The sequence below is a fragment of the Seriola aureovittata genome, chromosome 16 (genome assembly GCF_021018895.1).
Source record: "Seriola aureovittata isolate HTS-2021-v1 ecotype China chromosome 16, ASM2101889v1, whole genome shotgun sequence".
Lineage (NCBI taxonomy): Eukaryota > Metazoa > Chordata > Actinopteri > Carangiformes > Carangidae > Seriola > Seriola aureovittata.
This window is the reverse complement of record NC_079379.1, coordinates 25,756,199-25,772,756: the sequence shown is the minus strand read 5'-3', so window position 1 is coordinate 25,772,756 and position 16,558 is coordinate 25,756,199. Positions and strand designations below refer to the sequence as shown.

Here is a 16,558-nt window from a genome sequence, read left to right as displayed (position 1 = left end):
GACAGATATAACTACTATAGATGATAGATTAAGATCACAATGTTAAAGATTAAACAGTTATTTCTTGGACAGTCACGGCAGCAGCCATTTTCTTTTCAGGTTGTCCGTCCATCTCATTCTCTTGGACACGATATCTCAGTAACACCTTGACTGAACTTCTTCAGATTTGGCACAAACATTCACCTGGACTCAGGGATGAACTGATTAGATTTTGGTGGTCAAAGTTCAAGGTCACAATAACCTCACAAAACACTTTTTAGTCATTACTGAAGACACAGCAATTATGACAAAATGTCACACAAGTGGTTCATATTTTCTGACTCTGGATAACCTGGGATGTAACCTGAAACTAGTTTGAGTGGAGGAGGAGGTGATTGTAGTTCACAAGTAAAAGAACAGAAGTAAGTAGATACACGTTATTCAGTAGTTTAAAAGAGGATCTCAGTGTTTGTCTGACTGAGTGTGTGGGACTGACCCAGGCTGTTGTGTATTGTAGAATGGTTTCTGTGGTCCGGCCTCTGTAAAGTGTTATTCTGAGTTGACTGAGTGTTGATGTGGCACTGGCTGGTGTTTTCAGCAGAGCAGTAAACAGTCATTATGTGGGTGGCTGTCAGTCAGTGTCCCTAAAAACAATGATCCAACTGCCAGGAGACATTCCTGTATGAATACTCCTCTTAATTTAATGTAGTTTCACAGTGTAAATGATCCAGCTACTGAGTGCACACCCATCCATCCACAGTGAGGGTCTATCTGCTCCAGCTGCCTGTGTTGTGTCAGGCCTGTCCTCTTCCTGACTCTCTGTAGGAATAACAGATTCCTCACATTCCCAGTCGTATTTGTGTATGAGGAGAACACTGGGGTGAAACACTCTCTTCCCTTCAGTGACGGCTGACTGAAGCTTGCAGCAGGAACGTTTGCGAGGTGGAAGCTGTGGAAACATGACGGCTTGTTTTGATCTGATCATGACTTATGTTTTCCTGCTTATGGACAGTTATTATCTCTGGTTTCACACACACACACACACACACACACACACACACACACACACACACACACACACACACACACACACACACACACACACACACACACAGGCTTTGTGGTGCATGTCAGGATTATTCAACAGGAAAAACACACTGACTGCTAACTGTGACATGTTCCATTTTATTTAAATAAACCAGTTCTGTGATGTAACGGAATTAATGTGATGGAGTCATAAAGTTGTTATAATGGAGTTGTTATAACAGAGTTGTTATAATGGCGTCATTAAAAAGTTATGACGACGGAGCCTTATAATGGAGTCAATATGAAGCTGTTGAAATGGAGTGATTATAAAGTTGTTATAACTGAGTTGTTGTAAAGTTGTTATAATGGAACCTCATGATGTTATAAAGGAGTTGTACAGTAACAGGTTTTTGGCAGGAGAATGAATTTATTTCATTTTTCATCAGCTTTTCTTTGGGCCACATTTTCTTGCAGAAAAACTTTCTTTCTCGGCAAAGTCTGTATGACTTTATTAAATTTGCTGAAGACACAGTCACTGTCAGCTTATGTTGAATGATGCCTCCATCACTACATGACTCAGCCCAAAATCCCTCTGGTAGATAATTACAGAAATTTTAGGTGCTGACAGAAAACTTCTTTTCATTTGAATCTAACATTTATGTTATTTTTAAGAAAGCTCATCAGCATCTCTATGTATTAAGAAAATGTTCTTTTAATGTTTGTGCTCAGCAACTATTGTAACAGTGTTCGCATCTTTTTGAGGAAACTGAATTCATTGTTTTTTAACTCCCAGAAACAGTGTCGTCATCAGTGTGTCCACCAGATGGCGCTGACCAGATTATTTCTCCACTGTGGAACATCTGACTTACTATTCTTCATCAAAAAAGGTTTGTTATTTCTAAAGCTGCAACAATTAGCTGATAAATTGATTAACAGAAAAGTAATCAGCAACTATTTCAATAATCAATTGATAGTTTCTGGTCAAAATGACAAATGGCTTCACAAACATCAGTATCTTTGTGTTTTCCACTGTTAGTTTAGATTAAACAAAATGTTTCTTAAGATCTGCATTTTTCATATTTTCTAGACAAAATATTAATAAATGAATCAAGAAAATAATGTGTAGATTAATTAATAAGGAAAATAACTGTCATATCTTTATTTATTTTTTTAAGAGTATCAGTCCATTTAACGTGTTTGATACTTTAACTCAAACATAAGTTGGGAGCAGTTCAACCAAACTTCTCAGATTGTTTCATTTTAAGGATTTAAGAAACCTGGAGTGAAACTTTCCAATATTTCACAATGAAAAAAGAGACAAAAGTCGGATTGTGTGTTTTTCTGTCCTCAACTCACTTTGTGACCCTCAGACCTTAAAGTGCTGATCTACAGATCTAAGTGGTTTGTCTCTGAGTATTTTTGGACTTAAACAAGCAGCAGAGTTTCGTGTCCTTGAATGAAAGAGAAAAGTCATTTATTTTTCTTGGCAAACTCTTTTCTGCCTCCTCCTTCTCTGGCGAAGTGTCGGGCTCTGTGGATCTTGGCCAGCTGGCTCTCGATGGTCTTCATTATGTCCATGTGGTCTGGGATGTGAACGTAGCGGATGTTCCTGCCGGTGATGAACAGGTCCTGTAGCCGGGTGAGCTGACCCCGCTGGTCCGTGTACAGCACCTCCTGCATCCGTATGTTCATGAAGGCGTCCACGTTGATGACACGTCCCTGTGCCGTGCTCTCATTCCTCAGGTCCACCGTGGTCACCTGTCCCTGCAGACCCTGCAGCAGGACTACCATGCTGTTCTCTGCGATCGTACGCTCACGAAGAGAGTGGAAACCTTCAATTGGCCCTGGGCCTGACGACCGGGACTCAGCTCCCTCTGACTCCATGGATGAAGATTAAGATGACCTCAGGGACACCCGCAGGGAGACAGAAAGTTAGTTTCCACGATAGGATTGACCAGCAAAGAGAACCAGGAACAATAATTATCAAAACACTGAAGTTTTAAAAAATCTTAAATATTTGACACTTTCTAAGTGATATTTCATGCTGCATCTCAGTCTTACAACTGACATCGTACTTTTTTGTAACATAAACTCATCAGGTAAACCGGGCTAAAACTAGAGCAGTCTAATGCTGCAGCTAAAACTGAAACAGTTTCATGCTGAAGCTCTGCAGTGTATCTTGTGTTAAAATTGCTTTATAATGAGATCTGTCTCTAATATTTATTCTGCCTTTGTTGATTTACTGTAAACAGGGTGGACACAATATTAGGCACTTCTGAGTATCAGCAATACAGTAAAACAACAACACAGCACCACATTCTGCCTCCATCACAAAGTCAAACTGATCATCACAACCTTCATGACCTCTGGACTGTTGTATTAGACAGCATTAGCTTTAGCCTGGTGTTCCTAATAAACTGATATGAGTGTGAAGCCTTATGCTAAAGTGCATCTGCATTTATTGTCATCAATCATTAGTCATTATGTCACCACAGAGGTAAGTTCAGGACAGAAAGTTTAGATATAATAATAATAATATTAATGATGATACACATGGACAAACACTGGCTTTAAAATACAGCGGCAGAATCAGTCCTACACGTTTATTACTGATATTTATTATCGATCACTTTGAGGCCTGACGGCCCTGTAACTTCAAACGTGTCTATTTCTTATAAACTGTATTAAAGTCACCGTGTTTGTGACAGAATCAAATCCCTGTTTAAGCCTCATGATAGGAACATCATTTTATTTACGCGGCTTCACCTAAAAATCACGGTTTAATTAAGAGACAGGGGTAGAAGCTGAGTTAGCTTCGCTGTTAGCTTTAGCATCAGGCTAAAGAACTACGTCAGAGCTGCGTTAGAAATAACATTAACCCGTTAAACTCAAGTGTGTGGAACATTTACCTGCGACACTTCAATCTCTGTGTAACGAGTCCCCGCCACGAGGAGATAAACCGTCCGAGGTTTGTCAACAAGTTGGCTTTCCCGCACCAATAGCGTCACCGAGAAAACGGCAGCGTGATGACGCCTGACTGTGCGTCCCACATTACGTCAACACACGGCAAGCAGCGCCCTCTGCAGGCAGGAAACAAACATAGCGTTTACATTTTGTAAGGCTCTATCTATTCTATTCTATTCTATTCTTTATCTTTAAAAAAAAAAATCTTCTTTTTTTGAAATATGTGAATGTAGATGTCAAATATTTGTGTGGATGTTTATATACACACATATATATATATATATATATATATATATATATATATATATATATATATACACACATATGCTGCATATGTCCATTGCACATACAAATAACATATAAAGGCCTAACCCTGTAGTAAAAGTAAAGTAATTTAAAATATATGCTCACTACATTAAAATTCTTAAGAAAAGAAAAATACAACGGATTAATAAAATCATGTTTGTCATACAATATATTTATCACACAGCATCTATATAAATACTATTTACTTTATATTTAATGCATTAAACATGTATTTCAGGAGCTTTTGAGAAAGACACATAAGAAAATAAATAATTGCGGACTCTCGTTTAACCCCACATTGTGTGGGAAAAAAGCAACCATGAAAATATGAATACATGCTTTATTGGAAACATAAAATTAGAATACATGAATGAATATAGTCTGTGTTACGATCTGTAATCAATTCATGAGGTATTTTTGAAGTACTAGTAATTATTTAAAATACAATAGAATAAAATGTTTTTTGTTATAAGACGTTGGATATTTAATTTCCACTGTTAGTTTCCATCAGTGTGAAACAAAACAGTTGGAGAATAAACTGACATACAGATTAAACACAAACTCACAGTGAGGGCTTATGTGAAGTTTCATTTAGGCCATAAAGTTAAAACAATAAATGAAAGCGTCTTAAAGTTCATCACAGACTTCAGTGACCATGATCAACCAATAAAAATGAAGAGACCGAACAGGGTCAGAGATCGTCCATCATGGCCAGCAGGTCGTCTCCTTTGTTCCCGCCTGGACTTTCAGGCTGTTCCTGTTCTGTGAACTCTCCAGCGATTCGAGCCAGTTCAGTTGCAGCCTGTTGATCCTGAACCAAACAGAACCAGATGCTCATAATAAACCCGTTAGTGTGGTGACAGTTATTTAATGATGGCTGATGGCTGGTTAATTGCAGGTGATAAAAATGTAACAGAAAAGTATGAAATATTACAAGATAAGATCAGATATTCCTTCATTAATCTCACACTGGGGAAATTTGCAGTGTCACAGCAGCAAAGTGACAGTACAAGAAAGAAAAACTGCAAAATGTCAGTAACAAATACTTAAAGAAGAAAGATAAATGATAGATAATACTATTATATGTACAATTCAATATTTACAACAAAAAGCGTTGAGTTAATATAACAATGAGTTATATTGCACAGATGGTGTGTGTTACTTATTGCACATTATTGCACATGGTGAGTCTGTCAGTTCCCAGTGTGTGATCTACTGAGTGCAGTGTTTGTCGTACAGTCAAGTATCACATTTGATCTAATGATGTTGATACAAATTCATATAAATGATATCTGTCAGTCTGATAAGGCTTTTGACCTGTCTCCTCTATCAGCTCACACACAGTAGAGAACTAAAGACTGTTGCATCATCCTACCTGCATCGCTTGAATGTTTATCACTCCGAACAAGGACTCATCAGCTCCACAGGAAGTTCCCCTGTTAACCAAAATAAAAGCCACATTTCGGGACATTAATGTTAATTTGAGTGCATGAAAAAGAGCAATGAGAAGCACTCACGCCTCCTCCTCCTCCTGGTCTGTAGTGAACAGGTTGACCCTGAAGCCAATCTCAGCTGTGGGCTGCTTGTCAGCCTTCATGCTCCCCATCAGACGAGCCAGCAGGTTCAGCTCCTCCTTGGCCAGAAGGTTTGGAGAGTCGTCTGTCTGCAGCACAACGGACTGAAAGTTAGGAGGTCTCGACCTAAAATATACTGTTTTATATGAAGCACGATCAAAGGAAAATGTAAGATGCTGCGAAGGTATTGCAAGTGGGCTGTCAAATAATTTGAAAAACATTATCATTTGTGTGAAAAGATGTAATTATAAATTTTATATTATATATATATTTAAATAATGATTTTAAACATTTTACAACTAAATGATCTTTAAAAAAACATTACAATTAAAAAAAAAAAAAAAAAAAAAATGTCATCGTTTATTTTTTTCTCGCATTAAGGCCTGTAACTGTGATAGTGATAGTTTATGTTGTCGCTGGCCAGACCACATCGTATACTTGCTTGCTTTCTCATCTGATCACATCCAGGCAAAAACCGGAGAATCAAAGTGGAGAACTGGTTCGCAACAGGAAGAGTTAAAAGGAAAGAGTCAGAGACAGAGACAGATGGTGAAGTGAAGAGTGATCTCTTCTCTGTCAAACAAAAAAGAAAAGTTTCTCCTGTTTTCAGTTCAGTCCTGAATGTTTGATATTTACCATTAAAATGAAAAGTGCTCTGAGAACATTATTTGGCCTCCGTATTGTTACGGGGTCGGATGTGGGCTTCCAGTATTGTTGAGATTTTCAAGTGGCCATGAGTTGGAAAAGGTTAGAACCATTGGTGTGTACCAATAAGTGACAGCAGCGGCCAACAGCATGACCCTGGGACTCGATAAAATAAATGGAAATCAATGTTTTTCTTAATAATGTGATTGATTGCATCACTTCAGTACCTTGACAGAAGGAGCCCTGGATGTGCGAGTCTCCTCTGGATGGTTCACAGTGTACCTTTAAATTCACGAAACACAACACATGATCTGAATGTACAGAGTTGGTCCATATGTGCCAATGCATGTGTTAAATGGCAGCACACACATGTTCAGGCCCAGTCTGATGACTCTGTCTCCGTGCAGGTCGAAACATCCCTCTCTGATGGGGCTGCTGTAACTTCCTCCAGGGGGAAACTCACTTCGTCTCACTTCTCTGCCTTTACTGTCAAACGTCCTGTGGAAACAGGAAGAAGACGATGATGATGATGATGACACTCTGGAATATAAAGATGTCAGTCAGAGGAAATCTTTCAAATTAAGATGTTAGCTCGTCAGTGGAGCCTTCACAGTTGCATCAGTCCTGTATGGTTAAACTAGTGTGCTACTGATTGTCATGGGACTGAAACTTTCACTTTGTATTCACATTTTTGTCACTTTTTACACACAAGGTAGATTTCCTCTTTTAGGAGCTTTAACCTCTTTTACTTTTTGTCAGCATGGACAGTTTCTCTGTGAATGAGACCAATCAGACCCTAAAGCATGATTGTATAAAAGTAATGTAGATTTATATATAGTTGTGAAACAGTAAAACCCTCTGTCCACACACTTCAATCACCCTGAGGAAATACATAGCCTGCTAGCTAGCTAATATATTAGGTAGTATGCTAATCAAGTTGGCCAATAATAAATATCTATTTATTATCTTATAATAAATAGATATAAATAAATATCTATTTATTATTGGATAAACTGAAGCTTTGACCTGTAGATTGTTCTAGACGAAGAATCAGGAGACCAGTAAAGTTATTACTTTTCACCATCCAGGAATCATCAATGTCTGGACCAAATGTAGTTTGAAAACATCCTGTACATGTCAAATTGGTAAACAGCCGGGTGATCACTGAAGTCATCAAGATTTATTCTCAGGGAAACTTTGAATTAAAATATTAAATTTATATATATATGGCCGAATTGATGACCTGCCAACATTTTCATCCCTCATTAAAACTGAACACTCTTCTTCATATTTTTAGTGTTCAACTACAACATCATGCTCGATTGTTAGCTAGTGAGATTTTGTCAAAGCTTCATGGGAGTTGTAGTTGTTGAAAAGTACTGGTACTTGATGCTAGCTAGAGAATGGGAGATCAAATTACACTCCACACCACACTGAACATCAATATTCACATGTAAAAGAGTCTACCGGATTAACCCTGGAACATCTATCCCACGAGGCACTGGGCCTGAGGTCGACAGGGCGAAACGTCCATTTGGATTCTGGACTTGATTCTTGAGGAAAAGTGACACCTGAAAAGCAAAGATAAAAAAAGTGCTGACTAAAACAAAAGTTCTTCATGAAGTTGTATTGGCTGATGAAAGAATAAGAGATAACTCACCCGAACATGCATGTCCTGGAAAAATATGAGCAGTGTTTGTCTGAGAAGCTGAAATTCACCGTCTGATAACGACGAGTAAATCTAAACCAACAAAAACACAGGATGTTAGACAAATACTAACATCACAGCTGGACTCCAGGTAGTAAAACGATTACTGAGTGAGTTGAACATGTCAGATGCTGTAAACAGGAATATGGTTACGTAAGGTTTATTTCATGACAATTGTACCTCGATGATCTTCCTGTGTGTCTCGTCCACTTGGTTCACAACCACAGGAGTGTCTTTTACAAATTCCCTTATGGTGTCTATGTGGTTGTACGAGATGAGCAGCAAGTCTTTTGGCCGTGGACAAAGGAAGACTTGATATTTGAACGCCATGACCATCAGCTCGTAAAGCTACAGGAGGGAAAATTACAGTTTTTCTTTTGGACCATCCCATTTCCTACCATACCATCACATTAATTTAGCTCCACAAGGATTTTAAAGAGCTGGACTAGATTCAGGTTGAAGTTATAGAAAAAAAGACTTAAGACATAGTTTATTTTAGGTCTTGGCTTCCTGATTAAAATCTCATGATTTGACTTGGTAAAACCTTGGAAAATAAAAAATAAATTAAATGAAATAAGGCAGTGCCAGGCAGGCCTTGTCTGGATATAGACAATGAATATCGAACTATTAGGCCTAAAAAAATAGAGGTTTGTATCCATGTCCATGCTGCTACATACCCTGTCCATGCTGGCGGGGTTCAACCTCATGATGGAGGCGTGTGCTAAGCGTGTTAGCACTGTTTTCAGTGTTCTGTGCGAATACAGCTGCTGAGGTTTGAGAAGTTCATCCATAAAGGTTTTACTAAACATGGTCCCAACGATGTCATTCATGACTATGAATAATAGAGACAGAAACAGAAGGTGGTTAATTCTGACAAGAGTTTACTATTGGAATTGTTAGTCTACTGTATGTGTAATTAAACAACACAGAAGACCTTGTTTTGATGTTAATGCAACTGAAATGCTTTGTCTTTACAGCTAATGGTTTTCATTGGATTCAGCTGCTGTACAGAGACACAGAGCTGAAACTACAGACTGTAACAAATAGATTGCAAAACCTTCATTTTATGATTTTTGATGATGCACACTTGGTCAATCTTTATTCTTTTACTCTTCTATTAATATTTACAGTAAATTGAACTTAATACATTAAAATACGAGATTTAAAGATGCTTACAGCTAAGCTAATTACTGTTGACAGGGTTTATGTCTCCATCCCTGATGAATTTAACTACTGCCTCATTTATTTATGTGAAATACGTGACCAACAAACATTCATCAAAATAATGACTTCATACATTAAAACAGTTACAAAAAAATCAGTAAACACATTTAGTTTTAGCTTTGGCTAGCCATGGCTGTCTGTCTAGCTAGCTAACACTTGATGAAGCAATGTTTAGTTTCTGTTACATGCTATTTTTTGAATTATTATTATTTTACAAATGTTATATATGAAAAAATTATTACAAATAAATAAACAAAAACAATGAAAGTTTGATTTTTAGAGTCCCGCCACACAGCAAGAGCCTGAAGATGTTTTAGTTGCAAGTCGATTTTATATTTCAGTGGAGAAAATTTCTAATAAATGTGTAATTAAACATGTAGACCCACATTATGTGGACGGGGCCTTTGACGCCCCTGGACACTTGCCCACTTTGCCCAGGTGCTAATCCAGTCTTGTATTTCCTTGCCTTATTGTGCCACCACAGTTGTTATATTAGTATGACATAACCGTAAAATGTCAGTTTACCAATACTGCACAGTATCTACCCTGTATTTATCAGTATTTATATAGAATATAATTTATGTCTCATTGTTTGTTATTGTTATTCTCCCTTTCCTCATATTGTGTTCTTACACCGTACCATCTAACATGTGTTTTTATAAAACATAATTACACTGTAAATTGTGGGCTATAATATAAAGTGGTGCTGAGACTACTACCACCTCACAACCTATGCTACATTAGTTATGTAACCAGTATGACCAAAATGAATGACACAGATACATGGATACCTCTCTTTCTGTCATTTTCTGACCACACTCCTGCAGGAAAAGAAAGAAGAGAAAGAAAACTGACTTGTCATTTTTGGTGTTGTGCATGAGAAATATGAGATGATCAGTTTATAAACTGACTGACAGCTACTTGTCCAGGGGGGACACATACACGCCTAGCTCGCCCGTCAGTTCTCTAACTACCTCTACCTTTCTCTGAATTGTCCTCAGACGTGTTCTGTGCTCGCAGGCGTTGGTCCAGTATGTAAAGCATCTCTCCACCGAGATTAATGAAAACCAGGGGCAGAGTTCTCACAGACATCTTCCAAAGACAAACTCAGGATTAGGTCCAAGGCAAAGCTGGTGCAGAGGTAGGTGTCAGAAGGATTTAAGTCCCTTGCAGATCAACAGAACTCTTGTAATTTCAAAGGCATTATCTGATTGTTCCTGTTCTGAATCGCCATTGCTCACAGAAGTGCCCATGTTAAAGTCTTATCTGATCATGCTTCTGCAGATAACCTTTTGCACTAAGATGCAACAGGTGGTCAGGAAGAGGATCAGCAGAGGCCCGACACAAGCTCATTGGCCAGGATCAGGATGACGTGACAGCTCAGCACAACCAACCACAGACTGTAAAGTGAGCATGTTCAATATATGGAAGAAGAAAACGCAAAACTAAGTCTATAGAGATTCATAGGTTATGCCTGTTTACAACCACTCACAGCATTGATATATGAATACACTTACACATTACACCCATATGTGATTGTTTTCATTTCAAAACCATGAGAATGACTCTGCTGCTGCCTCCACTCTTCTGTAAAGATTTTCTACCACAACAGCACTATCAGCCTGATGTTGGGTCCTGGTTTTGGGAGATGAGGCCTGGCTCTTTCCGGTTCATCCCAAAGGTGTTAGATGGGATTGAGGTCAGGGCTTGGTGCAGTTACTTTATGGACCTTGACTTATGCATAGGCTGTTGTCATGTTGAATCAGGGCAAACTGTTGCCACACTGTTGCTGTTTGCTGCAGCGTAAAACAACTGTTTGACATTTTGGGAAATATGTTCATTTGTTTTCTAGCTGAGAGTTAGAGGAGAAGATCAAAAGCATTCTCATAGCAACAATTTAAAGTCACAGTATCAATAAAACAAGGAAGTTCAGAATCTTTTTTTCAAAAATGACAAACAACTTCTTTAAGATTTTATCCATTAAAATTAGCCCCACATCAAAATCACACAAAGGTCTGTGGACGAAGGTGTCCACATATTTTTGATCATAAAGTGCCCCCATTCTTAAAGACAAGCTGGAAGGGATGGGGGTGGATCCCTGCTTCACGTCCTGGATTATAGATCACCTGACAAGACGACCACAGTACATCAGGCTGGGTAAGGGACAGTGGTGAGCAGCACTGGGGCTCCACAGGGAACTGTTCTGGCTCTGTTTCTGTTTACCCTGTATACAGCCGACTTTATTACGACTCCTGCCACATCCAGAAATACTCAGGTGACACATCTATTGTGGCGTGTATCAGGGACGGGCAGGAAGAGGAGTACAGAGATCTGAAGATGGCCTTCAGTGAATGGAGCAATAAAAACTGCCTCCTCCTGAACACCTCCAAGACCAAGTAGATGGTCATGGACTTTCAGAGGTCTCAGCCCACACTTCAGCGAGTCAGCATTTGAGGGAAGGACATTGAGGTGGTGCACACTTATAAATACCTAGGTGTGCACCTGGACAGTAAACTGGACTGGTCCCTGAACACAGATGACATCTACCTGAAGGGGCAGAGCCGGCCCTTTTTCCTCAGGAGGCTCAGGTCCTTTGACTTCTGCAGTGAAATGCCTCACATGTTTTATCAGTCAGTGGTGGCCAGTGTACTCTTTAATGCTGCAGTCTGCTGGGGCAGCAGCATGTCAGACATGAGCACAAGGAGACTGGACAAGCTGGTCAAAAAGGCTGGGTCTGTGCTGCAGGAGTCTGGACTCACTCAGGACTGTTGAGGAGAGACGCATGCAATGTAAGATAGAGGCCATCTTGGAAAATACCAACCATCCTCTCCACAATGTTCTGGCAGGACAGAGAAGCAGCTGCAGCTGCAGCAAACGTCTCATCTCACTGCAGAACAGAGAGGTTCAGGAGATCCTTTGTTCCCGCTGCCATCAGGCTGTACAAAACCTCAGCCAAAGGAAGTGGACTAATCTAATTATTACTGTTTATTTATTATTAACTGTTTTTTATTAATATGATCAACAATGAGCTAAGGGAGACATGAATTTCCCCTATGGGATAAATAAAGTATCCATCTATCTAACTGCCAACACGGATGTTGTGATGTCACTGACTGTCATGTAGTGAATGTAGATGAACTGTGAACAACCTGAAGACACATTTGACTAAGTTACGATATCGTCTATTCATCACTCACCTCTTTTACAATGTCCGACCCACCGTCTCTCTCTCTCTCTTTGTCTCTCTCTCTCTCTCTCTCTCTCTCACTCTCTCTGTCTCTCTCTCTCTGTCTCTCTATCTCTCTCTCTCTTTCTCCTCACTCTAAACGCAAGATTAAAAAGTAGAAATATGAAAATGAGGCTCTATCTTTACGCTCACTGTTACAGCAGCTGACTCACAGGGAGACGTCTGTCTATTTGTCTCGTTCACAGTTTGAAGCTTTTAAAGGTGAAACTTTACAAATCGATCATTGAGACTAAGATGTAAATAATCTAAAAGAGAGTTTGATAAATCCTGATTGAATTCACCGGAGCAGCCATCAGCCTGATTATGGAGATCTATCATTACCTCTGGCTTCTCTCTGTGTAAGTTGAACATAATAATGCTGATTATATTATATTTTTCTCACTATGTTTGTTTATTCTGCATCATCACATCACTTATTATTGTTAGTCAACAAATCCAGGAAATATTTCTTTTTACTTGTTGGTGAACAACAACAATATAAAATTTTTTCTGTTGTTGAATTTTTTTGTTAAAAAATATTTGATTTAGAAGGTATCATTTTTTCCCTCCACCAGAATAACCTGCTGTTCAGGTTCAGGTTTCAATGATAACCCAACCATAGATCCAAGGCTCTATAACCCAGGCTGGATGAAGTCTATACCTGATGAGACTCCACTCTCTGCTATCTCCATACCTGGAACACATGGAAGCTTATCATTATATGGAGGACCACTTGCTAAATGTCAAGTTTGGACCTTGGACAAGCAACTTAAAGTGGGACTCAGGTTTTTTGACGTGCATGCTGGTATTTGGTTGCAGACCCAAGAAGATATTTATATCTGGGATAGTCACTGGATTCTTTCACAACACATTCGATTTGATGAAGCCCTCAGGATCATTTTCAACTTCTTAAATGTCCACAGTAGTGAGACTGTGCTGCTTAAAGTAACACTGCATGGGGTTTTCAAGGGGAAAGTTGTAACATTGATGAAGAAAGTGATTGAAAAGAATAGAAATAAAATATGGACTGGGTTGTCAGTACCAAACATGCAGCAGGCAAGAGGAAAGATTGTTCTTCTCCAGAGTGACACTTTCCGTCCTGGAGCAAAAAATTCATTTTCATTGTTTTTTGAAAATCACCGGCTAATCAATGCAGAAGACAAAATCAGGAAACTGAAGCCACACCTCTGTGATCATCACATTGTGCTGACTGACATTGCAGCATCACGTTTTAAAAGTCCGAAATGGTTGGCTCAAACAATTAATAAACAGCTTTATGACTTTGTGGTGCAACATATGAAAAGCTCCTTAAACCAAGGTTGTTTAGGTGTCTTAAGCATGAATTTTCCCAGCGTTGATCTTATTAAAAAAATTATTCAAATAAAACAATGCGATTGTGGAAAGCCAAAATCTCCAACATCAGAGCTGGGCAAACCTGAAACTGATCCAAACAGTACACCTGGAGGAGTGCCTGCACCAGACTTAACAACACCCTGGCAAGATTCGAAAACAACAGCCGCAGCAGCTCCTGCAGAAGACTCAACAACCTCTGGAACAGAGTCAGAAACAACAGTCGAACCAGGTCTTGCAGAAGACTCAACAACCACTGAACCAGCTCCTGCAGAGGACTCAACAACCTCTGGGCCAGAGTCGGAAACGACTGCAGAACCAGCTCCTACAGAAGACTCAACAACCGCTGAACCACCTCCTGCAGAGGACTCAACAACCTCTGGCCAGAGTCGGAAACGACTGCAGAACCAGCTCCTGCAGAAGACTCAACAACCGCTGAACCACCTCCTGCAGAGGACTCAACAACCTCTGGGCCAGAGTCGGAAACGACTGCAGAACCAGGTCCTGCAGAAGACTCAACAACCACTGAACCACCTCCTGCAGAGGACTCAACAACCTCTGGGCCAGAGTCAGAAACAACTGTAGAACCAGTTCCTGCAGAAGACTCAACAACCACTGAACCACCTCCTGCAGAGGACTCAACAACCTCTGGGCCAGAGTCGGAAACGACTGCAGAATCAGCTCCTGCAGAAGACTCGACAACCGCTGAACCACCTCCTGCAGAGGACTCAACAACCTCTAGGCCAGAGTCGGAAACGACTGCAGAACCAGCTCCTGCAGAAGACTCGACAACCGCTGAACCACCTCCTGCAGAGGACTCAACAACCTCTAGGCCAGAGTCGGAAACGACTGCAGAACCAGCTCCTGCAGAAGACTCGACAACCGCTGAACCACCTCCTGCAGAGGACTCAACAACCTCTAGGCCAGAGTCGGAAACGACTGCAGAACCAGCTCCTGCAGAAGACTCGACAACCGCTGAACCACCTCCTGCAGAGGACTCAACAACCTCTAGGCCAGAGTCGGAAACGACTGCAGAACCAGCTCCTGCAGAAGACTCGACAACCGCTGAACCACCTCCTGCAGAGGACTCAACAACCTCTAGGCCAGAGTCGGAAACGACTGCAGAACCAGCTCCTGCAGAAGACTCGACAACCGCTGAACCACCTCCTGCAGAGGACTCAACAACCTCTAGGCCAGAGTCGGAAACGACTGCAGAACCAGCTCCTGCAGAAGACTCGACAACCGCTGAACCACCTCCTGCAGAGGACTCAACAACCTCTGGGCCAGAGTCAGAAACGACTGCAGAACCAGCTCCTGCAGAAGACTCGACAACCGCTGAACCACCTCCTGCAGAGGACTCAACAACCTCTGGGCCAGAGTCGGAAACGACTGCAGAACCAGCTCCTGCAGAAGACTCGACAACCGCTGAACCACCTCCTGCAGAGGACTCAACAACCTCTGGGCCAGAGTCGGAAACGACTGCAGAACCAGCTCCTGCAGAAGACTCAACAACCGCTGAACCACCTCCTGCAGAGGACTCAACAACCTCTGGGCCAGAGTTGGAAACGACTGCAGAACCAGCTCATGCAGAAGACTCAACAACCTCTGGACCAGAGTCAGAAACAACTGTAGAACCAGTTCCTGCAGAATCGGAAACAACTGCTGAACCAGCTCATGTAGAATCAGAAACAACCTCTGGGCCAGAATTGGAAACAACTGCTGAACCAGCTCCTGCAGAATCAGAAACAACCTCTGCGCCAGAGTCGGAAACAACCGCCGTACCAGCTCCTGCAGAATCAGAAACTACCTCTGGGCCAGAGTCGGAAACAACAGCCGAACCAGCTCCTGCAGAATCAGAAACAACTGCTGAACCATCTCCTGCAGAAAACTCAACAACCTCTGGACTAGAGTCAGAAACAACTGTAGAACCAGTTCCTGCAGAATCGGAAACAACTGCTGAACCAGCTCATGCAGAATCAAAAGCAACCTCTGGGCCAGAATCGGAAACAACTGCTGAACCAGCTCCTGCAGAATCAGAAACAACCTCTGCGCCAGAGTCGGAAACAACCGCCGTACCAGCTCCTGCAGAATCACAAACTACCTCTGGGCCAGAATCGGAAACAACCGCTGAATCAGCTCATGCAGAATCAGAAACAACCTCTGGGCCAGAATCGGAAACAACTGCCGAACCAGCTCCTGCAGAATCAGAAACAACCTCTGCGCCAGAGTCGGAAACAACCGCCGTACTAGCTCCTGCAGAATCAGAAACTACCTCTGGGCCAGAGTCGGAAACAACCGCCGTACCAGCTCCTGCAGAATCAGAAACAACTGCTGAACCATCTCCTGCAGAACACTCAACAACCTCTGGGCCAGAGTCGGAAACAACCGCCGTACCAGCTCCTGCAGAATCAGAAACAACTGCTGAACCATCTCCTGCAGAACACTCAACAACCTCTGGGCCAGAGTCGGAAACAACCGCCGTACCAGCTCCTGCAGAATCAGAAACAACTGCTGAACCATCTCCTGCAGAACACTCAACAACCTCTGGGCCAGAGT

The 16,558-nt window shown here is 41.1% G+C and overlaps 3 protein-coding genes across 4 annotated transcripts; 1 reads left to right on the top strand and 2 right to left on the bottom strand.

The window, feature by feature from the left end:
- Window positions 1-1,148: 1,148 nt before the first annotated feature.
- Window positions 1,149-4,041, bottom strand: lsm10 (LSM10, U7 small nuclear RNA associated). The gene is made up of 2 exons (XM_056400257.1): window positions 3,915-4,041; window positions 1,149-2,908 (listed from the first exon to the last, which is right to left on the bottom strand). Exon 2 carries the CDS (start codon window positions 2,887-2,889, stop codon window positions 2,476-2,478), a length of 414 nt encoding a protein of 137 aa, XP_056256232.1. The 5' UTR covers window positions 2,890-2,908; window positions 3,915-4,041; the 3' UTR covers window positions 1,149-2,475.
- Window positions 4,042-4,549: 508 nt separating this feature from the next.
- oscp1a (organic solute carrier partner 1a) lies at window positions 4,550-10,518 on the bottom strand. 2 transcript variants are annotated; one of them, XM_056399787.1, is made up of 11 exons: window positions 10,407-10,518; window positions 10,218-10,247; window positions 8,880-9,034; window positions 8,383-8,550; window positions 8,155-8,235; window positions 7,962-8,065; window positions 6,864-6,992; window positions 6,728-6,776; window positions 5,793-5,953; window positions 5,651-5,711; window positions 4,550-5,086 (listed from the first exon to the last, which is right to left on the bottom strand). In XM_056399787.1, the coding sequence occupies exons 1-11, from the start codon at window positions 10,516-10,518 to the stop codon at window positions 4,967-4,969; spliced, it is 1,170 nt and encodes a 389-aa protein (XP_056255762.1). In that variant the 3' UTR covers window positions 4,550-4,966. The 2 variants fall into 2 exon arrangements, with proteins under 2 accessions (XP_056255762.1, XP_056255763.1); XM_056399788.1 differs by lacking the exon at window positions 10,218-10,247.
- Window positions 10,519-12,828: 2,310 nt separating this feature from the next.
- On the top strand, window positions 12,829-15,634 carry LOC130184002 (involucrin-like). The gene is made up of 3 exons (XM_056399738.1): window positions 12,829-13,011; window positions 13,228-14,503; window positions 14,636-15,634. The coding sequence occupies exons 1-3, from the start codon at window positions 12,977-12,979 to the stop codon at window positions 15,632-15,634; spliced, it is 2,310 nt and encodes a 769-aa protein (XP_056255713.1). The 5' UTR covers window positions 12,829-12,976.
- Window positions 15,635-16,558: the final 924 nt, after the last annotated feature.